General features: G+C 43.9%; 1 protein-coding gene across 1 annotated transcript in view; it reads right to left on the bottom strand.

Annotated features, from left to right (window-relative positions):
• Nucleotides 1-27,815, bottom strand: part of LOC126284183 (probable G-protein coupled receptor Mth-like 3) — a 221,433-nt gene that overhangs the window by 83,504 nt on the left and 110,114 nt on the right. Inside the window, exons 5-6 of the mRNA XM_049982926.1 lie at nucleotides 21,516-21,638; nucleotides 8,768-9,101 (exon numbers count right to left, since the gene is read on the bottom strand). Of these exons, the coding sequence (XP_049838883.1) occupies nucleotides 8,768-9,101; nucleotides 21,516-21,638 (457 nt within the window). The remainder of the gene's footprint in view (nucleotides 1-8,767; nucleotides 9,102-21,515; nucleotides 21,639-27,815) is intronic.

The raw sequence follows: 27,815 nt of genomic DNA, 5'->3' as shown, positions 1-27,815 counted from the left end.
GCGCGCCTTCCTGCGTCCGTTGAAGCGGCTGGCAGCGGACGATTCGGGAGAGTGATTTGGGGGTGCTGCGCCAGGTCTTCTCGAGAAATCGCAGTTTATTATATTTACTCTTGTTAAATTATACCTGTTTTCTTGGTGAAGTCACCAGCCGTTTCGCTTTGGGGTCGTCCCACCATTCTTCTCCTTTTGCCCACCCGCGGGAAAGTGATTGTTTATAAATTGGGTGGTCCGTTTTTCCCTTGTGGAATAGGGGCGGGGTAGAGTAACTTGCGGTTCGGGTTGTTCGGTAATATTCCTATCAATCTAACGTACGTTTGTAGCTGCCCCTGTCATGTTTGTCGGATTTGGTGTGTTAACGAATTTATTGCTTGGAGTGTAACGGCCTAATACCTGAAATACGTTTTGATCTTTGGAAACTTTGATATTATTGCCTGTGATGTTGAGAGGCGGCATCTGTGTACTGTAGAGTATCTTAACTATTGTTTGGCCAACCTTGTAGAATTTTATATAAGATAGAATTGCATGGGCTTTATTTAAATGATCATTTTAGTGTATAAAATAGACACTCTTTCACTGCAAGACTTTTTTTAGAAGGCAAAATCAAGATGCACCTTCGGTGGCAAGGTTAATATTTTAATTTTACTTTTTTGTACCATTTCTATCCCTCCTACTGTGGGTGCATAGTTTGTGTGCTTGTGTAAATTGTTAAAACTCTTAGATTAAAGTTATTTGGTGTGTTGCAGATTTGCACCAGCTCAGAGGCTGTTGTGAGCTGTCGTAACTACGGCCGTGTCAAAAGTGAGCAGCAAGGTTCTCTGCCCGAAAACTTGTTTCTTTCTGCCTCTGAATAAATTGTAACTTTGATATTTAGAGGGTGCTTACTGATGATAATTTTAAATCTGTTTCTTAAAAAAAATGCTTTTAGGCACTATTAAAGTGAATAAAATTCCCGTTTGTTAAAAGGAATTTGGTTATGATTTCATCAGTTACTCCCTGGCAACTACTTCCATGCTTACATAGTGTGATTAAATGTATTAATGTTCTTGATGAATTGCTAGTAAATAAAATAAATTCTTAAAAATATTCTTTTATAAAATGATCACTTGACGCCTTCCTTCCGATCTGACTGCGTAACCATTAAATGGATTCGCAATTGTGAATATGCATAGCTATCGGCTGTCGAATGGAATGATGACGATGAAATTTTGTGCAGGACCAGACGCGAACCTGCATTTGCCTCTTATAGCGAGTGGTCGCCTTGCAATTTGGCTATCCATCGTAATTCAGAATAACACAGGCACTACAAAATCATGTAAGCGTAGACCAGAAGTGGCTTAAATCATTGAAATGGTACTGACAGCAATTGAGAGATTTATACCAAATAAAACTGATCATCCATTATACACAAAACGGGTGGGAACACTGGTGTAGAAGCAACGAGAAAAGCATGCCACATTTTAAAGAGCGCTAAATCCCGAAGACTGGAAATATTTTACAGAGCTCGTCATTTAGCGCGGATTTCAATGCAAGAGGTTTTTAATAGTATCCACAAAAAACTCTTTCTCGTACTCTGGCAGAAAACCCAAAGGAGATTCTGATCGTACGTGAAGTACATCAGCGATAAGACGCCATCAGTACCTTCATTACGCGACAGCGATGGCAGTGTTAAGCGATGACAGTGCCATTAAAGCGGAGTTATTAATGAAATGGTACCAGTTGATCTGCATTTGGATTTTCCGTTGTCCATATTCTGCAATTCAGCGTATTGAATCTCGTTGGAGATGTAAAATGGCTTCATCTGTCCACAGAATGGTCCATGGCCGTTCATTGTCCACTTCAATGCGAGCTAGAAATTCCAGAGCCAACACCTGTGTTGTTGACAAATCAGCAGGAAGCAACTCGTGACCAAAGGAGGTTTTACATATAGCAATGCAGGATGTTTCATAGAATTTTATGCACAACGCTCTCAGCATTTCCAACATTCGGGCAATTTCCTGTACACTACGTATTTGCACGCCGCCGCTCGACCCTTCCTCCAATGCTGTGGCCACATCTTCGACAGACGTCTGACCTACTGCCTTCCTCCCTCTGCCACATTACACTTCAATAGAACCTGTCTATTCCAATTTTGCAATCATTTTCTCCAGAGCTTTAGCAGACATCAGACCAACGGCTTTTTTAACACAGTCACGATTCTTGGTAAAGAACTTTACCAGCACACACACACACACACACACACACACACACACACACACACACACAATGTCAGGTGTAAAGACCACAGATCCATTCTTTCAGTGTCGATGGACACCAAGCCTGCTCTCTTAAGCAGCATATCCGATTTCGAGTCGCGGTCTAACATCAATTTTAGCTGTTGCCTTTGATTCATTTCAGCGCCGAAATGCAGCTAACCATTAATGATCATAACGTTTGGGCTCATCAGTCCTTACTAACCAGCCAGAACATTATGATCACCGACATAATATCGATATAAACGCATCCAGGAGATAGCTGCGTCATCTGGCGAGGAATGATTGTCAGTCAGACACATGCACGGTGCATCTAGTAGGCTATCACTGAGCGTGCTGTTCATATGCAAAATGTGGAAGGCGCGCAATCTGTCTGAGTTTGACCGAGGCGGATTGTGATGACCCGGAGGCTCGGAAACTGCACGACTTGTCGGGTCTTCGAGACGTGCTGTGGTGAGGGTCTCCAACATACGGCGAAACTAATTTGAAACCACGTCCAGAAGTCGCGGGGTTGGGCGGCCACCCCTCATTACAGATGTCGGACGTCGTCGGCTGGGGAGACCGGTAAAACATAACAGACAGCGAACTGTGACGGAATTAACATCAGACTTTATTGATGGGCAGAGCGGAAGTGTGTCTGAAAACGCAGTGCACTGAACGATGGGCCTCCGCAGTCTACAGTCCATGCATATGCCAATGTTAACACCGCTACATTGGCAGCTACGACTCAAAAAAGGCATGTGACTGTCTGCACTGGACATTGGTGTAGTTGTAGAGAGTTGCATGGTGTAATGGAATTCTGTTTAGCGAAAGTGATAAAAAGCAGATTGCAGAGTACCTGACGGCTCAACATAAAAGTTTTGTTTTAAGTTCAGATAGTGTTGAGAATCAGTGGACTAAGTTCAAAACCATCGTACAATATGCGTTAGATGAGTATGTGCCAAGCAAGATCGTAAGAGATGAAAAAGAACCACCGTGGTACAACAACTGAGATAGAAAACTGCTGCGGAAGCAAAGGGAACTTCACAGCAAACATAAACATAGCCAACGCCTTGCAGACAAACAAAAATTACGCGAAGCGAAATGTAATGTGAGGAGGGCCATGCGAGAGGCGTTCAATGAATTCGAAAGTAAAGTTCTATATACTGACTTGGCAGAAAATCCTAAGAAATTTTGGTCTTATGTCAAAGCGGTAGATGGATCAAAACAAAATGTCCAGACACTCTGTGACCAAAATGGTACTGAAACAGAGGATGACAGACTAAAGGCCGAAATACTAAATGTCTTTTTCCAAAGCTGTTTTACAGAGGAAGACTGCACTGTGGTTGCTTCTCTAGATTGTCGCACAGATGACAAAATGGTAGATATCGAAATAGACGACAGAGGGATAGAGAAACAATTGAAATCGCTCAAAAAGGGAAAGGCCGCTGGACCTGATGGGATACCAGTTCGATTTTACACAGAGTACGCCCCCTTCTTGCAGCGGTGTACCGTAGGTCTCTAGAAGAGCGTAGGGGCGTTCCAAAGGATTGGAAAAGGGCACAGGTTATCCCCGTTTTCAAGAAGGGACGTCGAACAGATGTGCAGAACTATAGATCTATATCTCTAACGTCGATCAGTTGTAGAATTTTGGAACACGTATTATGTTCGAGTATAATGACTTTTCTGGAGACTAGAAATCTACTCTGTAGGAATCGTGTGAAACCCAGCTCGCTCTATTCGTTCACGAGACTCAGAGGGCCATAGACACGGGTTCCCAGGTACATGCCGTGTTTCTTGACGTCCGCAAGGCGATCGATACAGTTCCCCACAGTCGTTTAATGAACAAAATAAGAGTATATGGACTATCAGACCAACAGTGTGATTGGATTGAAGGCTTCCTAGATAACAGACCGCAGCCTGCCATTCCAAATGGAGAGAAGTCTTCCGACGTATGAGTGATTTCAGGTGTGCCACAGGGGAATGTCGTAGGACCGTTGCTATTCACAATATACATATGGGACCTTGTGAATAACATCGGAAGATTACTGAAGCTTTTTGCGGATGACGCTGTGGTATATCGAGAGGTTGTAACAATGGAAAATTGTACTGAAATGCAGGAGGATCTGCAGCGAATTGACGCATGGTGCAGGGAATAGCAATTGAATCTCAATGTAGACAAGTGTAATGTGCTGCGAATATATAGAAAGAAAAGATCCCTTATCATTTAGCTACAATATAGCAGGTCAGCAACTGGAAGCAGTTAATTCCATAACTTATCTGGGAGTACGCATTAGGAGTGACTTAAAATGGAATGTTCATATAAAGTTGATCGTCGGTAAAGCAGATGCCAGACTGAGGTTGATTGGAAGAATCCTAAGGAAATGCAGTCCGAAAACAAAGAAAGTAGGGTACAGTACGCTTGTTGGCCCACTGCTTGAATACTGCTCAGCAGTGTGGGATCCGTATCAGATAGGGTTGATAGAAGAGATAGAGAAGATCCAACGGAGAGCAGCGCCCTTCGTTACAGGATCATTTAGTAATCGCGAAAGCGTTACGTACATGATAGATAAACTGCAATGGAAGACCCTGCGGGAGAGACGCTCAGTAGCTCGGTACGGGCTTTTGTTGAAGTTTCGAGAACATACCTTCACCGAGGAGTAAAGCAGTATATTGCTCCCTCCTACGTTTATCTCACGAAGAGACCATGAGAATAAAATCAGAGAGATTAGAGCCCATATAGAGGCATACCGACAATCCTTCTTTCCACGAACAATACGAGACTGGAATAGAAGGGAGAACGGATAGAGGTACTCATGGTACTCTCCGCCACACACCGTCAGGTGGCTTGCGGAGTATGGATGTAGATGTAGATGCAGATGAACATCTTACTTACCATGCCAATGGGAGTTCGCGAATACGTCGTCTTCCAGGGGAACAGCACAGTGACACCTATACTGTGGGACAGAGACAAGCTGGCAGTGGCTACATTATGCTGTGGGGAACATTCTCATAGGCATCCACGGGTCCAGCGGAGCTCGTGCAAGGCACATTGACGGCTAAGGAGTTGCAGACGATTTCTACCACTTCACGACCATCGCAGTGGCATTTTTCAGGAAGATAATACGCCATGTGACTGTGATACTGTGGTCCAAGGAACACAGTGGCGAGTTTCATTTGATCTGCTGGCGCCTCAGCTTGCCAGATCAGAACCCAGTCGAACACATCTGGGATGTCATTAAAAGTGGTGTCAGAGCTCATCGCCCCTCCCCAGAATTTACAGGAATCAGGTGATCTGGGTGTCCAGAAGTGGTGCCAGCTCCCTCCAGCGACCTACCAAGGCATCATTACCTCCATGCCTCGCCCGAATGGTCGCTACTGTTATCGTGCCAAAGATGAACATACTGGGTGGTTATAATTAAACTTTCCCTATTTAACTCGTTATGACACGGTAACTAAATACCGTAAGAGAACCAAACTTGGTAGTATTATGATTAAGGACATGGGGAAAAGAAATAATCCAGAATCAATTCAATTGAAACACTTTCAATATCGTGCTACGGTACAAAAAAATGGTTCATATGGCTCTGAGCACTATGGGACTTAACATCTGTGGTCATCAGTCCCCTAGAACTTAGAACTACTTAAACCTAACTAACCTAAGGACATCACACACATCCATGCCTGAGGCAGGATTCGAACCTGCGACCGTACCAGTTGCGCTACGGTACATTATCAATACATACCGGTACCATTACTGCTACAAAAGGGGCTCAATATGGCGCCCATCAGTGACCAGAAGTGTCTGGATGCGGAGGATTGCATACTGCACAGCAGAACGGAGCATGTCCGTAGGTATGCTGGCTACCTCTGTAGATATTCTGCGCTTCAGATCAGCACATGTGTGAATGTTCCCCTGGTAAACCTTATCCTTCAGCTAGCCCCCCAAACAGAAATCATGGAGAGTGAGATTAGGTGATCGTGTCAGTCAAGCATTTGGAAACGATAGGGTGATAATTCGATGGTTCCCAAAAGTGTTTCAGAGAGGCAGGTGAACTTCACGAACGATGTGCGGTGGGGCCCCGTCTTGCATGAAAACTGTTGAGTTCAATGCGGCTCTCTGCTGTTGGCGAAGCATATCGGAGTAGCGCTGGCCAGTCACACTGCACGTCTTTCGTCCCCGAGCACCAGCCTGTTAAAAAAAGGGCCAATGATGAACGTAGCTGTGAAGCCACACCATACGGTGACACGTTCACCGTGCAGAGGGACTCCGCGCGCAGTGACTGGCGGTGAAGATCGCACACTTGGCAGTGCTGTGTGTTCACCTCACCTGTCAGAGAAAAATGAGCTTCGTCTGTCCATAGGAAGGTCCAGGGCCACCCTTCGTCAACTTCAATTCTTGCGAGAAAGTGGACAGCGAAGTCAACACGTCGTTGTGAGTCCTGTGGTGCAAGCTGCTGTGCGATATGGACCTTGTACGGATACCATTTGAGAATGGTTCGAAGCACCTCCTGTACAGTGGGCCGTGGGATGTTCAGCTGTCGTGACACAGCACTTGCACTGCCTGACGATTGGGAATTGGGCGCAGCGTTGTCTTCCATAGCAACAGTAACTTCATCGACCACCTGTGGTGAAACTGATTGTCGGCCTCTTCCCGGAGCGACGCCCAGTTCTCCAGGTAATTCTTCTTCATCGTGGCCCGCACAGCAGGTGGAGAAAGATGACCCTTCCCTAATCCTTTCAGCCGGCGATATTCTTGAAGTGTAGCTGCAGCATTACTGTTGTTTTGATAATGGAGCTTCGTCAACAATGCCCTGTTCCTTTCGTTCAAGCTCATGTTGACGCTTCGAAAAGTGCACTGCTCTCGGACAGGTGAATGAGACTGTGAATCCCGATGACCGATAACGGCACCTGGTGGCCATAGTTGGAACTGGGTGGTGGAGCTGTGACGCATGGAAATCATGCAAGTCATACTCTGTACGTTAGAGCTACCAGGCTTGGTACTCGTACAGTAACTACATTACCGGCCATTAAAATTGCTACACCAAGAAGAAATGCAAATGATAAACGGGTATTCACTGAACAAATATATTATACTAGAACTGACATGTGAGTACACTTTCACGCAATTTGGGTGCATAGATCCTGAGAAATCAATACCCAGAACACCCACCTCTGGTCGTAAGAACGGCCTGGGCATTGCGTCAGACAGAGCTTGGATGGAGCATACAGGTACAGCTGCCCATGCAGCTTCAACACGATACCACAGTTCATCATGAGTAGTGACTAGCGTATTGTGACGAGCCAGTTGCTCGGCCACCATTGACCAGACGTTTTCAGTTGGTGAGAGATCTGGAGAATGAGCTGGCCAGGGCAGCAGTCGAACATTTTCTGTATCCAGAAAGGCCCGTAAAGGACCTGCAACTTGCGGCCGTGCATTATCCTGCTGAAATGTAGTGTTTCGCAGGGATCGAATGAAGGGTAGAGCCACGGGTCGTAACAGATCTGAAATGTAACGTCCACTGTTCAAAGTGGAGTCAATGCGAACAAGAAGTGACCGAGACATGTAACCAATGCACCGGATACCATGACGCGCGGTGGTACGCCAGTATGGCGATGACGAATACACGCTTCCAATGTGCGTTCACCGCGCTGTCTCCAAACACGGATGCGAGCATCATGATGCTGTAAACAGAACCTGGATTCATCCCAAAAAATGCTGTTTTGTCATTCGTGCACCGAGGTTCGTCGTTAAGTACACCATCGCAGGCGCTCCTGTCTGTGATGCATCGTCAAGGGTAACCGCAGGCACGGTCTCCGAGCTGATAGTCCAGGCCGCTGCAAACGTCGTTGAACTGTTCATGCAGACGGTTGTTGTCTTGCAAACGTCCCCATCTGTTGACTCAGGAATCGAGAGGTGGCTGCACGATACGTTACGGCCATGCGGATAAGATGCCTGTCATCTCGACTGCTAGTGATACGAGTTCGTTGCGATCCAGCACGGCGTTCTGTATCAACCTCCTGAACCCACCGATTCCATATTCTGCTAACAGAATAACGCAAGCAGCAATCAGCATTGTCATGATACGATCAACCGCAATCGCGATAGGCTTCAATCCGTCATTTTCCAAAGTCGGAAACGTGATGGTACGCATTTCTCCTCCTTACACGAGGCATTTCCACAACGCTTCACCAGGCAAAGCCGGTCAACAGCTGTCTGTGTATGAGAAATCGGTTGGAAACTTTCCTTGTGTTGTAGGTGTCGCCACCGGCGCCAACCTTGAGTGAACGCTCTGAAAAGCTAATCATTTGCATATCACAGCATTATCTTCCTGTCGGTTAAATTTCGCGTCTGTAGCACGTCATTTTCGTGGTGTAGCAGTAGTGTAGTTTTCGTGCTACAACGTGTTAAATAGGGAAAATTTAATGATAACCATCAGGTACTTGCTATTAGGTAGTTCTGGCTGACGGTGTATATAGCCCAGACGCAATACAGTGTCTCGTGCATCGGTGCTGTGTGGGAGCGGCTGGGTACTGACCGAGCAGCACGCAGCCGGTGGGCGATCCCGCGTCGGGGCTGAGGTGGAGCACGGCGGTGGCTATGAAGGCGGCGGCCAGCGTGGCGTTGTGCGCCAGCGAGAGGCGCGCGTGCAGGCGGCGGCGCAGTCGCGCGGGCAGCAGCAGCAGGCTCTGCACGGCGGCCGCGCAGCACAGCAGCAGCCCGCCCAGCGCGAACAGCACGCCGTCCAGCACGTGCAGCGCCGACGACGCTGGCGCCGGCTGCAGGCACGCGAACACCACCAGCGACGAGTCCCCGAACAGCACGCGCTCCGCGCAGAACTCCTCCGGCGCCAGCCACGCCCCGGTCGGCACCTGCGAACACCGCCAACCACTCACCGTCTCTCCCCTTTCGGGCGGCGCTTTTAACGGCCTAAGGGTTATGTGTTTACTGGATAGCAGAAATATGTTGAAATTGGAGGTGATTTGGGAGTGCACAGGGTGAGAAATTTAGTACACAGAGCTGCAACGTCTGGCAGCAACTTTCGCTGTAAACCACCAGACACCGATTTAGACACGGGCTTAGATGGCAGGTACGAGTACTTATTCAGTGCTGATTCAACTCTATCCAAGAGTGCTTTAACCTCAGCGTCCATATACTTATACGCCCAACGTGATGTTGTTGTTGTTGTGGTCTTCAGTCGTGAGACTGGTTTGATGCAACTCTCCATGCTACTCTATCCTGTGCAAGCTTCTTCATCTTCCAATAACTACTTCCTCATCTCCCAGTATGTACTGCAGCCTACATCCTTCTGAATCTGATTAGTGTATTCATCTCTTGGTCTCCCTCTACGATTTTTACCCTCCACGCTGCCCTCCAGTACTAAATTGGTGATCCCTTGATGCCTTAGAACATGTCCTACCAACCGGTCCCTTCTTCTAGTCAAGTTGTGCCACAAACTCCTCTTCTCCCCAATTCTGTTCAATACCTCCTCATTAGTTATGTGATCTACTCATCTAATCATCAGCATTCTTCTGTAGCACCACATTCCGGAAGCTTATATTCTCTTCTTGTCTAAACTATTTATCGTCCATCAACAAAAGCAAAACGAGGATAACGGAATGTAGTCGAGTTAACTCGGGTGATGCTGAGGGAATTAGATTAGGGAATGCGACGCTTAAAGTAGTAATGGAGTTTTGCTATTTGGAGAGCAAAATAACTGATGATGGTCGAAGTAGTGTGCATGTAAAATGTAGACTGGCAATGGAAAGGAAAGCGTCTCTGAAGAAGAGAAATTTGTTAACATCGAGTATAGATTTAAGTGTCAGGAAAGTATTTGTATGGAGTGTGGCCATGTATGGAAGTGAAACGTGGACGAACAATAGTTTGGACAAGAAGAGAATAGAAGCTTTCGAAATGTGGTGCTACAGAAGAATGCTGAAGATTAGGTGGGTACAGCACATAACTAATGAGGAGGTATTGAATAGAGTTAGGGAGAAGAGAAATTTGGGGCACAACTTGACTAGAAGAAGGGATCGGTTGGTAGGACATGTTCTAAGGCATCAAGGGATCACAAATTTAGTATTTGAGGGCAGCGTGGAGGGTAAAAATCATGGAGGGAGGCCAAGAGATGAATACACTAAGCAGATTCAGAAGCATGTAGGTTGCAGTAGTTAGGTGGAGATGAAGAATCTTGCACACAATAGAGTGGCGTGAAGATCTGCATCAAACCAGTCTCTGGACTGAAGACCACAACAACAACAACAGACTAGAATGTAGATGACGTTATTTCCATTTACTTTGAGAAACTGTGCTGAAATGCTTACCATTTGTATATCCCATCATACCACCTTGTCGAGCCTGTATATACTTCCAGATGGGTTGCGGTCGGAGCTAGGTATACTGACATACGAGATAGTGACTTTCCATAATGGCACATATTCTCCAAATCCTGTTCGAAATAAACTTTTGAAAAATGACGGTAAGAAGCAACACTTCGCTAAAGGGTACTACACTGAACAGCCAAATAACTAGTACACCTGCCTAACATCGTAGAGGCCCCCAAGAGCACGCAGAAGTGCCGAAACACGACGTGTGCAAGGACTCGACTAATATCTGAAGTAGTGCTGGAGGGAACTGACACTATTAATCATGCAGGGCTGTCCATAAATCGTAAGTGTACGAGGGGCTGGAGATCTCTTTTGAACAGCACTTTGCAAGCCATCCCGGATATGCTCAATGATGTTCATGTCTGGAGTGTCTGGTGGCCAGCGGAAGTATTTAAACTCAGAAGAGTGCTTCTGGAGCCACTCTGTAGCAATTCTGGATGTGTGTGGTGTCGCATTGTCCTGCTGAAATTGCCCAACTCCGTCGGAATGCAGAGTGGACATGAATGGGTGCAGGTGATCAGGCTGGATGCTTATGTACGTGTCTCCTGTCAGAGTCGTATCTATACGTATCAGGGACCCATATCACTCCAACTGCACACGCCACACCATTACAAAGCCTCTTCCAGCTTGAACAGTCCCCTGCTGACATGCAGGGTCGTGGATTCTTGAGATTGTGTCCACACCCGTACACATTCATCTGCTCGATACAATTTGAAACTAGATTAGTTCGACCAGGTAACATGTTTCCTGTCATGAACAGCCCAATGTCTATGTTGACGGGCCCAGACGAGTCTTAAGGCTTTATGCCATGTAGTCATCAAGGGTTCACGAGCGAAAACCCATAACGGTGATGTTTCATTGACTGGTTCGCACGCTGACACTTGTTGATGGCCCAGCACTGAAGTCTGCAGCAATTCGCGGAAGGGCGAGCACTTCTGTCACGCTGAACGATTCTCTTCAGTCGTCGTTGGTTCCGTTCTTGCATGATCTTTTTCCTGCCGCAGCGATGTCGGAGAATTGATGTTTTTCCGCATTCCTGATTTTCACGGTACACTCTTGAAATGGTCGCACGGGAAAACCCGCACTTCATCGCTACCTCGGAGATCCTGTGTCCCATCGTTCGTGCGCCGTCTGTAACACCACGTTCAGACTCACTTAAATCTTGATAACGTGCACTTGTAGCAGTAGTAACCAATATAACAATTGCGCCAGACATTTGTTGACTTCTATAGGCGTTGTTGACCGTAGCGCCATATTCTGCCTGTTTACATATCTCCGTATTTGGTACGCATCCCTATGCCATTTTTTTGGCGCTTCAGTGTATACTCATATACAGTTATTATTTATTTATCTATTTACATATTTCACGCCCTCACTGGAGCACTTTATTCATTCCATATAGATTTAATTTTTAATACTAGTTGTGGATTTGGTGTTCCTCTTCTCCTCCCAAATCTCCTTCATCCTTTCTGACCTGGCTGCCCTTTCTCCATCAGTTATGGTGTACTTTTTGCATTCAAATGTCTTTAGTTTAAATATCGTGTCTCTGTATTTCAGGATGTTCTTCTCTTCTCTGCCTTCAATTTGTTGTATTGTCAAGCCTAACTCGTCTAAACCATACTGAACTTCTTTGAACCAGTTGTTCTTGTTCTTACTTTTCCAAAAGCAGGTGAACAGTTGTTTCAGTAGCCTGGTTTCTGGTAGTCTGAAAATGTGGCAGAAAAAAAGCAGCTCTCCTTTTTCGCATTGTGTCAATTGTTGACTCAGTTTCTTGGTATAAAACTTCGTTTGGTAATAGTCGCCGCTGTCCCTCTACTTGGTACTTTTTGTATATAATTGTTCTAAGGATTCTTCTGTCTGCCTTCTGTAGTTTGCCTTTGGTTGATTTGGCGTTCATCTTGTAAAGTGTTTCACTAACATATGTTGCTTCAGGTTTAATAGCAGAGTGGCAGTGACAGAGTTTTGCGTTTATCGAGAGACATTTCTTCTTCTAAGTTGGCCAGTTGATGCGTTGCGCTTGTTTCAGTTTAGTTCTGCTTTCTACTGACATTTTCTCGTTTGAATTCCAAATTATAACCTCCCCGAGATATTTGAATTTATTTACAATTTTAATTTGTTTGTTATCATTCAGTTTAATGTCTGCTGTTTTGACCTTGAAGGATGGCACCATTTTTTTCTTTTCAAACGAGATCCGTAGTCCGACTTTTGGTGCTGTTTTTTTTTCTTCAATTTGGTGTTCAGCCTCTTCCACGCTATTTGCGCGCAGCGCTAGATCACCAACAAAGGCCAGGCAATTGAGTTTGATATTTCTGCCAATCTTGATGTTTGGTTGGCATTTCTTATTCCACTCTCGCATGACTTTCTCCAATGCGCTGTTAAATAGTAGTGGGGAGATACCATACCCTTGTCGAAGTCTCATCAGGATTTGAAATGATTCAGATAGTTCCCTCTGAATTTAACTTTTATTTAGTATTCTTAGGGGTGATTCCAATAAGATTAACGGGCTTCAGGTGCAATCCAAATTCCACGAGGATTTCATGGACGAACTCATCCTTGATATTCTCGAAGTTCTTGGTCGAGTTGTTCCTGATTTCTTGTAAAGATAATTCTAGACAAGATCCTATATGTAACATCAAGCAGCTGATAGTTGTTTGGATCCGATCTACCACCCTTTTTGTGTACTGGGTGGATTATAGTTGTATTCCACTCAACTGGCATTTTTTCAGAATTCCATATGTCTACTGTGTGCTTATGGAGGTTCTGCAGTGTTTGTTTACTTGCGTTCTTCCACAGCTCTGCGACCAGTTGATTCTCCCCTTCTGCTTTGTAGTTTTGAGCCACCTAGTTGCTTCGTTCCCTTCACTGAGATCTGTTGGTGTAATCTTCTCTGGAAGTGTTTTGTTTTTTGGATGTGGTTCGAAATCTAGGTATTATTTTGGTTCCTCAGCATTTAGTAATTCTCTAAAGTGATCAACTAGAATGTTGGCCTTGTCTTGATTGATGTGCTGAATGTGGTGGAGGATACTTTGATTGATATTTTTCGAATGTCCTATAATAGTCCCTTCTTTTATGTTGTTTCAATGATTCTTCTATGAAGCTTAGGGTTTCTTTTTGATGTTCTCTTTTGAGTCTTCTGATTTCCTTGGCCGTTTGTCTTCTGGCAATTTTTAGCTCTTCTCGAGATTTTACAGATTTCTTTTGCTGGTCATTCAGCCATGCTCTGTGCCTTTTCTGTATTGCTTTATCACATTCTTCATTCCACCAGGCATGGTCTTTCTTCTTCTGTTAGGGGCAATCTATTCGGCAATGTTTTTCAGTTTATGAACAATCGTTCCCAGTTCGTCGCTTGGAACTGTTTCGGACCTCTATGAATACAACAACACATTATTTATTAAATAGCTCGGGTCATATTTCCTCCTCATAGTGGATTTTGATGATGGTTTTTCTTTCTTGGGGTTAACTTACTTTTCACCTTTGAAATGTAAATATCGGAATCGATGTCCACCCCATGAAGGACATTATAGGTTTCCTTGTGGTACTTTTTATCCATTGCGACATAGTCTATTTGACACTCCCTCATTTTGACACTAGGGCATTTCCAGGTCATTAACTTGTGCGGTCTTTCTTAAGACCATAATATGTGCAAAGTTCAACTAGTCTTTGACCATTCTTGTTTGATAGTTTATGAGCTGGCCATTCACCAAGAACAGTGAGATATTTTCTTTCTTTCCCAATTTTTCCATTGAAATCTCCAAGGGATGGGTGTCAGGGATGACTGATAACAGTTGGTCCAGTTCCTCTCAAAATATTTCCGTCCCTTCCTTATCTTTCATATTTTTGTTATTTGTTAAGGTTGCCGTTCCTGGGGAGTTCGACGAGAAGTCCTCCACTGAGTATAATATGCTATCATGGACCAGAAATCCCATTCCAAATTGCGGGACACTTTTTATTACTCTTTTTGCCAGAGGTTCTTTGTCGAGACGGCATCCCCCAGATTCAGATGGGTCATGACCTACGTTTCGAAGTTCCTGAAGTTAGAATTTTGAGTTGATTCGTTACGTCTGTTATGTGTTTCAATTAACCAGTTTTCGTTATTGAATTTATATTTAATGTTTGCAAAGAAAGTATTTAATGTTGCAAAGAAAGAGAATTTTCCGGGTTTGCTGAATTTAAGTCTCTGTCTGTTACGCTGCCAAATGCTCCGACTCACCACAATCTTCTGAGTGGTACCGCACCGTATCCGAGTGGTGTCTTTTCTTGCACCCGCGATGCTGTGTATCCAAGACTTTAGATTCTTTGTTAGACGACTCTCCATGTTGGGATGATTGTCCGATAAATGATCAATGTCCTACCGTGGTCAGGATTTACGATTCCAGATGTGATCTGGAAAAGTGATTTTTATTTCGCTCAAGTCCGCCAGGAAGGCTGGTTAGAAACTCCCCCCCTCCCCCCATCCACCACCTGGGCCGCGCCACGTCGGAGTATCAAGTATCACCTTTCCGCCTGCTACAAAAACGTAGTAGATTCGTGGCTTATATATCGTATATATTTAAAAAATTTTGTCTATGTCGTTCAATTAGTCATTAGAATATCGTGTAAGAGTTTTGTTAATAATGTTTACCCATTATACAATATATATATATATATATATATATATATATATATATATATATATATATATATATATATATATGTGTGTGTGTGTGTGTGTGTGTGTGTGTGTGTGTGTGTATAACCTAGGTCTGTTCGGATGTTAATTAGAGTATCCTGTAAAAATTTGATGCAATCTCGTCCTTTTCATGATTATACCCTCTCTCCGTTAAATATATATTTTATATTCAGAATGAGATTTTCACTCTGCAGTGGAGTGTGCGCTGATATGAAACTTCCTGGCAGATTAAAACTGTTTCCGGGACCGAGACTCGAACTTGGTACCTTTGCCTTTCGCGGGCAAGTGCTCTACCAACTTTTTTTTTTTTTTTGTAATCTTATTTTGTTCGCTTTTGTTCGTTGAATCTGCTCGAGAACGTCGCAAGACGTCCGTTTAAGTTCGTTGTTGATCGATTGACTCAGTTTTTTTGTTACAGAGGGCAGCTAACCCTCTGACCGAACACGCTGAGCTACCGTGCCGGCGTAACTGAGCTACCCAAGCACGACTCACGCCCCCTCCTCACAGCTTTACTTCTGCCAGTACCTCGTCTCCTACCTTCCAAACTTTACAGAAGCTCTCCTGCGAACCTTGCAGAACTAGCACTCCTGAAAGAAAGGATATTGCGGAGACATGGCTTATATTTTATATTACATACATAAAAATGTGTAGCCTAAGTTTGTCTATGTTCATTATTATATCGTGTAAAAATTTGAAGTAAATCGGCAAAAAAATTTTCGAGACTTTTGGTACAACCTTTCCCTTTTATATATTACATATATATTTAGATATTACATGTATGAAAGAAATATATAACACGCGTCCGTCCAAATGTTTGTTAGTGTATCGTGTAAAAATCTGAAATAAGTTGGTGAATAATTTTCGGGACTTTTGGTAACAACGTTAAACAACGACTTGTCTTTATATAGTAGAACTGAAGATATACTACATTTTCGGTCTACTTCTCACTAGCATAATCCGTTAGCACCACACCATGGCAGTTTCAAATACAACACAGCATTACTTTACTCGATAATATTTGGGCCTTCGCCTTTTTTGGAAATGGTAAATTCACAAATTTCCACGACTAGCTTTCCTTCTTCGTCTCCGTTGATAGAGGTACACTAAGTACTCGTGCATGGTGATCAGGCCGCTAAACACGTCACCTGCACTGGCCTGGCACAGCTGTAACATTCCCGCTGGTGCCTCGGGCTGGAGGGGTTTTTCAGCGGGGGTGAACACTGGTGGAAACTCGTGGGGGGCAACGTACGCTACGTCCAAAATACCAGACTGTGTTTCACTTTTTCGGCTATCGCCTCTATTGTATTACACCTGCCATCGGAAGATTTATGGTGAAATGAAATGTGTGTTTGGCGTAATTGGTTGGGAGGCTCCATCTGAGGTGATCCGGTTGCCTAGTGCAAATCATTTATTTAACGCCACTTCGGAGACCTCGCACGTCGATGGTGATTAAATGATGTTGAGAACAGCACAGATAGTCAGTCTCGAGCGGTGAAAGTTCCAGATGCGGTCGGCAATCGAACGCGAGGCTCCGTTATCGAGCGCTAATCACAAGACCACGACACTGCTGACTATGATTCCTAGTTCTTCACAGTAAGCTCGTGTGCCACTTGGTTCTATGTGACTCACAATTGTTTAACCACACTAGAAGCGTCGCGACACCTAGCTACTCTGTCTTATGAGGAGCATTACTACTGTACACTGCCTGCAGCAGATGGATTGTTACAGAATTGTTCCACACCATGCGCAGAAAACGAATTACCACTCTGTGGTCCACCTTGTGGAGCGCTGCGTGTTTCTGTCTTGGATCATTTATCAGTGCATTGAGGTATTCCTAGATATAACCATTCACATCAGTATACAAACACATCATTTCAGAATTCATATAAAAATTACAGCTATAGACACAGTAATATCTTCTTGCTCGCAAAATCTAGTAACATACAAACGTGCATCTTCCCGCTCAATGGTGCACCGTCTAATATCTATTCCCTCGTCCAAAAAAGATTTCAAAACCCTGTTAGACATAAACAACTCATTGTCTGTCCTGATTGACCACATCTTACACAGGAAACAAAAATTCAAAATTGCATCCCTCCTCTGTGCTCTCTTTGCTGCTCCTTGCAATGTCTGCAGAAAGTCGTGTACAATCCCATACCAAAGAAAGAAATCACAGAGTGAAGGGGTAACACTGAAATCCTGCAAGTACAGGGTTTCCTGTTATGTGAAGAACACCACAGCCCAAAGTATTTTCAGTACAAATGATAAGACCCAGTTACTAGACAACATTAAAATTAGTTGTCCTGATTGTGGTAAGTTTTATATTGATCGATCAGGCAGAGACACAACGGCTGGTTCGCTAAACACGTACTAAGTGAGGCCCACACTACCAGCCACAGCGACGAGTCCTCCAATTAGCAAAAAATGTTAAAAGATGCTGGAAACTCTAGAAATAAAAATAAACATAAATGAAGAAAGCACTTCCCCTCTTTTAAATTTTAGTTGCAGGCTGTTAACTAAGATCGTGGTCGGGTTAATCAGCAGGAAAATGTATCTGACAACAAAGTGAAATATATACATACATCATACGTGAACAAAAGAAACAGTTACAATTAACAATACGTCCAATCACACGCAGCATCGATAATTGCTTGGCATCCCCTAGGCAAGATTACAACAAAATTTTGCACTTATTGACATGTAAGAAACCTCCACATGTGTCGAATATGCCTTGACAGCTGTTTCAAAGTAGAAATCTTTATTCCTTGCAACTTCTTTTTGATGTAAGACCATAAATTGTCTATAGGATTAGCGTCAGGCGACTGTGAGAGTCAGTGCAGTACCTGCACACCATTCTCCTCTTGTATATCTCAGTCATGAATTCAAAGTACACTAATGGTTTATGGACATTGTATGAAGGCCAAAGATTCCTTCTGTTGGATTCTGAAATAAATAAGATGATACAAAAATGGTTCAAATGGCTCTGAGCACTATGGGACTTAACATCTGATGTCATCAGTCCCCAGAACTTAGAACTACTTAAACCTAACTAACCTAAGGACATCACACACATCCATGCCCGAGGCAGGATTCGAACCTACGACCGTAGCGGTCGCGCAGCTCCAGACTGTAGCGTCTAGAACAGCTTGGCCACCCCGGCCGGCCTAAGGTGATACGTTTTACCATTTGTGTGTACTGCCGAACACGCTCTTACTTAACAGACTGTAATCCTCACACTTTCCGGTCCACAGTTTGTGGTTTAGTGGTGCCGGCACGGTAGCTCAGCGTGTTCGGTCAGAGAGCTGGCTGATCTCTGTAATAAAAAAGCTGAGTGAAAGGATCAACAAAGAACTTCAACGAGTGTCATGTGACGTCCGCTCCGAGCAGACGCGCAGAAACAAAAAGGAAAGAAAAGTGGCTAGCATTGCTGCCTCTGGATCAAGGGGTCCCGGGTTTGATTCCAAACCAGCTTCAATATTTTCTCTGCTTGCGGACTGGGTGTTTGTGTTGCCATCATTTCATCATCATTATTTCTGGCAGTGGCCAGAGTGGACTGTGTGACAATTGAGACTTTGTACAGGCGGTGATGGCAGCGCAATTGAACGCCCCATAAAAAAGCAAACAGCATCGTCAAAGTTTTCAGTGCTTCTGACAATGTCGGTTCCTCTCTATTTCTCCTTTTTTCTATATTTACTCGTATTACGAGGGTCGGTCAAAAAGTAATGCCTCCCATTTTTTTTTCTACTTAAAAAAATTAAGTTAAGTGAAAAATTTGAATTTGGCGCCATTCCTCAAACCTTCTTCTGCAATCCACTGCAGTAGTAAATTTCTGTGTCAACAGGTGGCAGCACAGCAGAAGTTTGTAAGATGGCCGACATCGATGTTCGTTTGAGACAGCGTTGTGTGATTGAATTCTTGAATGCAGAAGGTGAAACGCCCATACGCATTCATGAAAGACTGAAGAAGGTGTATGGTGTTGTGACAGTGGATGTCAGCACTGTTAGACGATGGGTTCGTCGTTGTAAGGAAGCTGAAGGGCAAACACCGTTGACTGACGAAAAGCGGAGCGGCAGGCCGGTGAGTGCAGTGACTCCACACAACATTCAGCAGGTTGATGACATCATTCGTAGTGACCGTCGGGTGACTGCAGATGAAGTGTGTCGCATTATTTCTCTTAGTAAAGGCAGTGTGATCACGATTATTAAACAATTCGGGTACTCAAAAGTTTGTGCACGGTGGGTTCCAAGAATGTTAACCGATCAGAATAAAGAGGCAAGGAAAACAATAGCCTCCCAACACTTGCAGCGCTTCCGTTTGGAGGGAGATGAGTTTCTGAAAAAAATTGTGACCGGGGACGAAACATGGGTGCATTTTTTTGAACCCGAATCAAAGAGGCAGTCAATGGAGTGGCGTCACACAAGCTCGCCGAGGAACAAAAAATTCAAAACTGTGCGATCGGCAGGGAAAGTTATGGCAACAGTTTTCTGGGATACAGAGGGTGTGATTCTGGTTGATTTTTTGGAGCAGGGATGCACAATAAATTCTGTTCAATACGTCACAACCCTCAAAAAACTTAAAGCACGTCTTCAGCGAGTTCGCCCAACAAAATCAATGGCAGATGTTCTTCTTTTGCATGACAATGCAAGACCACACACCAGTCGTCACACCTCTGACGAGATTGTCAAAATTGGATGGGAAGTTTTGCCTCATCCCCCATACAGCCCTGACCTGGCACCATCAGACTTCCATCTGTTTGGGCCACTAAAAGAAGCTCATAGTGGGCTCCATTTTGAAGATGAGGAGGCCGTCAAAATATCCGTGCGTCAATGGCCTAGGAAGCAGAGCTGTGATTTTTACCGTGCTGGGATACATGCCCTTGTTCAAAGATGGACCAAAACTGTAGAGATGGGCGGAGATTACATTGAAAAATGACAAAATGATCCTCAATGTTGTGGTTTTCAACCTATGTAATTGCATTTAAATTTCCTGACAATTAAATGTAGAAAAAAAAGGAGGCATTACTTTTTGACTGACCCTCGTATTTTATTATGGTTGCCTATGTGCTCCTTATATTTTGTTGTTATAATCCTGAATTCTTTTACTCTGCTCCTGTATGGCTTTCAATATGCAATATCTCTTCGGCTTATTCCTTGGTGCTCTTATCAAGTAATAATTTTGTTTTGCTGGGACTGTTAATTTAATTTTAATTGCTGTACAGGCACTGTTTTCCAGTTCAGTGTAAACATTTTTCCAGGTATGCTACTTTGATATTTATTTACTGTTCACCTTTTTATTGCATTACGACTGCACTGTCAAAAATGTCCTTTACCGTGTGTTTGTGACTCGCTCTAGACGAGTAACATCTTTTCGAATGCTGCTAGTAATTTCTTTGACGTCGATAGTCATTCAAAGTCTGATGACGGCCTTGTAAGTCGATAATAGGTTAACCAAGTAATTTAATCCACTAGAAGATACACAGTATTGTGCTCTTCATTTCTAAATTTGTTGTTCCACCAAGAATCTGCGAAAGAATCAGTTAACATAATAAAACGTGCAACAGGACTGCACGCACGTATTTGGGAACAAACAAAAATTAAACGAGTAAATGTACTTTTTCGAGGTGATAACAAGAACTCATTGGTGTGATCTAGGCTTTCCTAGCGTATCAACTGTTTGTACTGTTGTCGGGTGTCCACCCGGGTGGAGCCGTTTTTGCAACACGATATTTCGAGACGCAAGGGATGCTGTCCAACTACCATGTTACGGCAGGCCGGCGTGGCCGAGCGGTTCTAAGCGCTACAGTCTGGAGCCGCACGACAGCTACGGTCGCAGGTTCGAATCCTGCCTCGGGCATGGATGTGTGTGATGTCCTTAGGTTAGTTAGGTTTAAGTAGTTCTACGTTCTAGGGGACTGATGACCTCAGATGTTAAGTCCCATAGTGCTCAGAGCCTACCATGTTACGAAAACGACTGTACCCGGCTGGACACCCGGCAACAGCACTAACAAAAATGTTAGGCTATCCTTCGTAGTACCAATCTGGTAGACCTTGCACTTGCATACATTGTCGACTTTGTTCAGCACAGCGTGGCATACTTGAAGATAGTTGCCCTGTACCAACTACAGTGAATTTTCCATCGTTTCCTACTTTATTGTGAAGGAAGGAAGTTTGTAATCAAGAATGGTGGCCGTTTTGAAGTGAGTAACGCTGTAGACAGAGTGGATGACTTACCAGCAGGTGGCCGTCGTCGCGCAAGACGAAGCCGGACGCGTTGCCCTGTGTGCGGTAGGTCCCCAGGCTGCAGCGCGGCTTGCGGGCACGTAGCACGAAGTGCTTCGGGGTGGCTGTGCGGTCCTGTAAACGTACCATCCGACACTCAGCCCCGTCCGGTGGAAAACATGTCAGAAACAACGCTCTGTTTGCTGCATACAGACGGTTCGTACTGAAGCTAAATGGCAACACTTTGCAAGAAAGCTGCTGTCACGGTCTTCTTTTAAACAGAGTGGTGGGGGTTGGGGGATGGAGAAGATGTGGTTATTCATACTTGGGAGGAGGGAGTTTAGTGTGAAATAGCGAATGCTTAACATCAAACTAATAGCCCAGTTGGCAATATAAAGTAGTAGGAAGTTTTTTTAAAAAAAGACTAAGCCTTGTTAAAGGCATCTCTATAACGGATGAATATAACGTCAGTATTTTTTAACTAAGGGAAATGGACTGACATGTCATGTGAGTCCTGGCGAACGCCGATTGCCTCAGTTCAAAATCGTGGAGTTATGTGTGGTGCAGACGCCAGTCCGCTAAAGCCTATATGACGCTCACTCTGGTAGAGGAAGGACTGCCTTAGGTGCTATACGAGACTGACTGAGAGAACAACTGAGGAAGAAAAATTCGCCTGCCGCGGTGGTCTCGCGGTTCTAGACGCGCAGCCCGGAACCGTGCGACTGCTACGGTCGCAGGTTCGAATCCTGCCTCGGGCATGCATGCGTGTAAAGTCCTTAGGTTAGTTAGGTTTAAGTAGTTCTAAGTTCTAGGGGACGGACGACCTCAGATGTTAAGTCCCATAGTGCTCAGAGCACTTTATGAACCATTTTGTTGTTGTTGTAATAAACTTATTTTCATCAAATGTGGACGAACGTTTACTGTGCCTTTTGATGCGTAAAAATCAGTACAGCTTGTCAACAAATGTAGTGACTGTGTTAGTCTGTTTTTCGATTTTGGAATAACCGTGCTCGGAGGCAGCTCAACAGCTAACACAAAGAGTATGGATAGGCACGAAATTTACGTGATGAGATAATTACTGCTTGCAGTACATTTTTGGAAATTCAGCTACTAAGGAGGTGAAATAATGGATGAAACCCTTTTTTGAAACTCAGTACTTGCCAAATAATTGCTAAAGGAAATTTTAGGCTACATCTATGACAATTTGTATTTGACTTCTTGCTTAGAGATAAAAAATACGTGCTTCAGCGTTTCTGGAAATTTGACCACTAGCGGAGTCCAATAGAGGATGAATATTTTTAAGAAAATACTTCGTTACATTAAAAAAAAATATAAGCTAAAATTACGAAAATTGGTATTTTACTTCTCTATTCGATATAAGGAAATATTTGGTAGAGGACAAAAATTGCTGTGGAAATATCCCCACAAGAACGCAAAGGCAGGTTTAACAAAAACTTCCGACTCCAGCTAGCAGAATCGCTTTTTGGTCAGAAGTATATTCGAAAAAGATCATTCTCATATGGCCTTAATTAGCGTAAAAAGTTTAGAAGGTGTTGCAATTTGTGAACAACATAAAAATTCCATTAAATAAAAACAAACAAATCTCTGCAGGCCATACAGTTGTAACACCATAGCTCTAATACTCTACTGATTTATTTTCCCTTTTGTTTTATTTAATGTTACATCGTTGAGCTTCTGTAAAAATGTTTGATTGAATAGATAACACAAAATTGTATACTCCTTTCTTTGTAAAAACTTTGATGTCATGATTTGATTCTATGCAATGTAGTGTATATGTGATTTAAATTCTTTGTCGCAATTGGAGGGAGACAAAACTTACTGCATATACTTGGATTTGTTTAAACAATGTTTTAGAATTGTCAGTATGTGCAAAGGTTCAGTTTTATTTAAAATGTTTGTTCTCTGTTATGTAAACTGTTGACCTTCAGTTAGGGTTCTTAGTTATTTTGTATGTAAAAGGTGTTGTGGTTCCCCTCGGGAACGGAGCTGTGTAGCGTGCGCAAATTGTGATTGGCCTAGGTAGAAAGGTGGAACAAGAGTCAGTTGGGAACCAGCTACCAAACTGTCAACTGCTCATGTAAAAGTTGTGTATTGTGTTCGTCCTGAGAGAGACTTTTCCTGGCGATTTCCACGCCTCGGATGGATATATAAAGGGCTGGAACTATTCTGGAATTGATGTCTATCATCGCCACCAAGAAATGACAGAGTCCGGCAGTTCTACCTGCAAATCCACCTACCAACATGCAATCGCCACCACATTGCGCAATCACTGTAATGGAACACTATAGTAATGTACAGTGAAGGATCAGCTTATTGGATGTTTAGTTTACTCCAATACAAGGTAATTTTTTAACTGAACTTTTGTACCTACCGTGATTTATCCTCAGTCACATATCCACTTAGGGTCCCTCCCACGCTAAAGTGCTTACCGAGTGTCCTTTATTGAAAGGAAGTTAATGTGGCAAGAGAGGAAACTAAAGGAAATGATGCTTGCTGAAAATAATTTTCGTATTAAAACTGCTTATTAATATGTTGTTGCCAACTTCAAAATTAAACGTTCTTAAGACTGAGGCTTATAAAGTTTTGCTTAGTAAATGATCACATTGCTGCCTGTTGTAAATCGCAGAAAGTGACTCAGTATCTTACAAGTATGTTAATGTTGTGTCTCAGTATAGTAAAAGTGCAAAACTGAAATTGTGGAAAATTATGTACTCATGCTTGTTAAGCACTGGTTCCTCTTGTGTATTAAAAGTGCATATTAATGTTGTAACAGGATTCATAGTTTGCCTATTGTGCCTATGCTGCATAAGGATTAATAGAGAGACAACTATCTATGAAAACAGTAACTTATTTATTCAAAAGACAGTGAGAAGTATTCTGTTAGTGAATTCTATTTAACTTTCATTCTAAATAGAAAAGCATTTAGCTGAGAGAGATTTAACCTGTGACCAGTTCATAATTTTGCAATGAACTACATTTACAATTTTATGTCAGCTAGGAAAATGTTTGAAAAGTAATGCTGAAACTATGTCCAATTTGTGATTATACAGTGTATATTAATAGTAATGTTATAAAGACCATTCAGTTTGAATAAGCCCTGAAAGTAACAGTGTGTATTGTTATCTGTTATATTTATGCAAATAATTTGTTCTACTCTGTCAACTCCAGACTTAACGTCAATATATGCAGGTGTCAGAGTTCATTGCATTCGCGTGTGGCAAAATATAGGTTGTGTTTGTCCGTTAAAGTTACTCACACCAGTTTTCTGGAACAAGAACGTCAGTCATTGTCTTGCCTAAGCAGGCTGGCGACCGTTTTCTTTATTCTTTGAACAGTGTAGTTAGGTAAAATATTGTTGTTACTGTTTAAATACACTCCTGGAAATGGAAAAAAGAACACATTGACACCGGTGTGTCAGACCCACCATACTTGCTCCGGACACTGCGAGAGGGCTGTACAAGCAATGATCACACGCACGGCACAGCGGACACACCAGGAACCGCGGTGTTGGCCGTCGAATGGCGCTAGCTGCGCAGCATTTGTGCACCGCCGCCGTCAGTGTCAGCCAGTTTGCCGTGGCATACGGAGCTCCATCGCAGTCTTTAACACTGGTAGCATGCCGCGACAGCGTGGACGTGAACCGTATGTGCAGTTGACGGACTTTGAGCGAGGGCGTATAGTGGGCATGCGGGAGGCCGGGTGGACGTACCGCCGAATTGCTCAACACGTGGGGCGTGAGGTCTCCACAGTACATCGATGTTGTCGCCAGTGGTCGGCGGAAGGTGCACGTGCCCGTCGACCTGGGACCGGACCGCAGCGACGCACGGATGCACGCCAAGACCGTAGGATCCTACGCAGTGCCGTAGGGGACCGCACCGCCACTTCCCAGCAAATTAGGGACACTGTTGCTCCTGGGGTATCGGCGAGGACCATTCGCAACCGTCTCCATGAAGCTGGGCTACGGTCCCGCACACCGTTAGGCCGTCTTCCGCTCACGCCCCAACATCGTGCAGCCCGCCTCCAGTGGTGTCGCGACAGGCGTGATTGGAGGGACGAATGGAGACGTGTCGTCTTCAGCGATGAGAGTCGCTTCTGCCTTGGTGCCAATGATGGTCGTATGCGTGTTTGGCGCCGTGCAGGTGAGCGCCACAATCAGGACTGCATACGACCGAGGCACACAGGGCCAACACCCGGCATCATGGTGTGGGGAGCGATCTCCTACACTGGCCGTACACCTCTGGTGATCGTCGAGGGGACACTGAATAGTGCACGATACATCCAAACCGTCATCGAACCCATCGTTCTACCATTCCTAGACCAGCAAGGGAACTTGCTGTTCCAACAGGACAATGCACGTCCGCACGTATCCCGTGCCACCCAACGTGCTCTAGAAGGTGTAAGTCAACTACCCTGGCCAGCAAGATCTCCGGATCTGTCCCCCATTGAGCATGTTTGGGACTGGATGAAGCGTCGCCTCACGCGGTCTGCACGTCCAGCACTAACGCTGGTCCAACTGAGGCGGCAGGTGGAAATGGCATGGCAAGCCGTTCCACAGGACTACATCCAGCATCTCTACGATCGTCTCCATGGGGGAATAGCAGCCTGCATTGCTGCGAAAGGTTGATATACACTGTACTAGTGCCGACATTGTGCATGCTCTGTTGCCTGTGTCTATATGCCTGTGGTTCTGTCAGTGTGATCATGTGATGTATCTGACCCCAGGAATGTGTCAATAAAGTTTCCCCTTCCTGGGACAATGAATTCACGGTGTTCTTATTTCAATTTCCAGGAGTGTATTTACGTAATTCTGACTTTCACTCCCGATAAGCCACCTCCGTTAGGTACACCACGGTCAACATAGTAAAATTCCTCTCAGAGGGTAACACTGCCCTGTTGCATTATACCATAACTGCTTTAATAAGATAGTTTTATTTCACGACCTGACTCCAACTTTAAGGTTATGGTATAGCAGTAACGGACAGTAGTGTTACAGGGTGTGACAATAAATGCAAAATTTAAAGTGAAGCGTTGGGGCGAATTAATCCATTGTCTTATTACCGTTAAAGATAACTGTTTGTTTGTCCCTTGTTATCGAAACTGGTTGCGAGAACAGTTTATTGATTGACCTGATAGAAAGAGTATATCACCGACTTTCAAACTTATTCGTCATAATGGGTTGGAATTATGTCTGAAAAAGTGATCCTTTAATTCTGCTGCGCAGTTCAGTTTGGATTGCGTAGAAATGTTGGAACACCTGAGGCAATGCTGGCCCTAAGACTTATCTTAGAAGAAAGGTTAAGGAAGGGCAAACCTCCGTTTCTAGCATTTGTAGACTTAGAGAAAGCTTTTGACAATGTTGACTGGAATACACTCTTTCAAATTCTAAAGGTGGCAGGGGTAAAATACAGGGAGTGAAAGGCTATTTACAATTTGTACAGAAACCAGACGGCAGCTATAAGAGTCGAGGGACATGAAAGGGAAGCAGTGGTTGGGAAGGGAGTGAGACAGGGTTGTAGTCTCTCTCTGATGTTGTTCAATCTGTATATTGAGCAAAGCAGTAAAGGATACAAAAGAAAAATTCGGAGTAAGTATTAAAATCCATGGAGAAGAAATAAAAACTTTGATGTTCGCCGATGACATTGTAATTCTGTCAGAGACAGCAAAGGACTTGGAAGAGCAGTTGAACGGAATGGATGGAGTCTTGAAAGGTGGATATAATATGAACATCAACAAAAGTAAAACGAGAATAATGGAATGCAGTCGAATTAAGTCGGATGACGCTGAGGGAATTGGATTAGGAAATGAAACACTTAAGGTACTAAAGGACTTTCGCTATTTGAGGAGCAAAATAACTGATGATGGTCGAAGTAGAGAGGATATAAAATGTAGACTGGCAATGGCAAGGAAAGAGTTTCTGAAGAAGATAAATTTGTTAACATCGAGTATAGATTTAAGTGTCAGGAAGTCATTTCTGAAAGTATTTGTATGGAGTGTAGCCATGTATGGAAGTGAAACATGGACGATGAATAGTTTGGACAGGAAGAGAATAGAAGCTTTCGAAATGTGGTGCTAGAGAAGAATGCTGAAGATTAGATGGGTAGATCACATAACTAATGAGGAGGTATTGAATAGAAATGGAGAGAAGAGACGTTTGTGGCACAACTTGACTAGAAGAAGGGATCGGTTGGTAACGCATATTCTGAGGCATCAATGGATCACCAAATTAGTATTGGGGGGCAGGGTGGAGGGTAAAAATCGTAGAGGGAGACCAAAAGATGAATACACTATGCA

Source organism: Schistocerca gregaria, chromosome 8 (assembly GCF_023897955.1).
Source record: "Schistocerca gregaria isolate iqSchGreg1 chromosome 8, iqSchGreg1.2, whole genome shotgun sequence".
In the NCBI taxonomy this organism is placed as follows: domain Eukaryota; kingdom Metazoa; phylum Arthropoda; class Insecta; order Orthoptera; family Acrididae; genus Schistocerca; species Schistocerca gregaria.
Note: the sequence above shows the minus strand (reverse complement) of the source record. Positions and strands in the feature narration are given on the sequence as shown.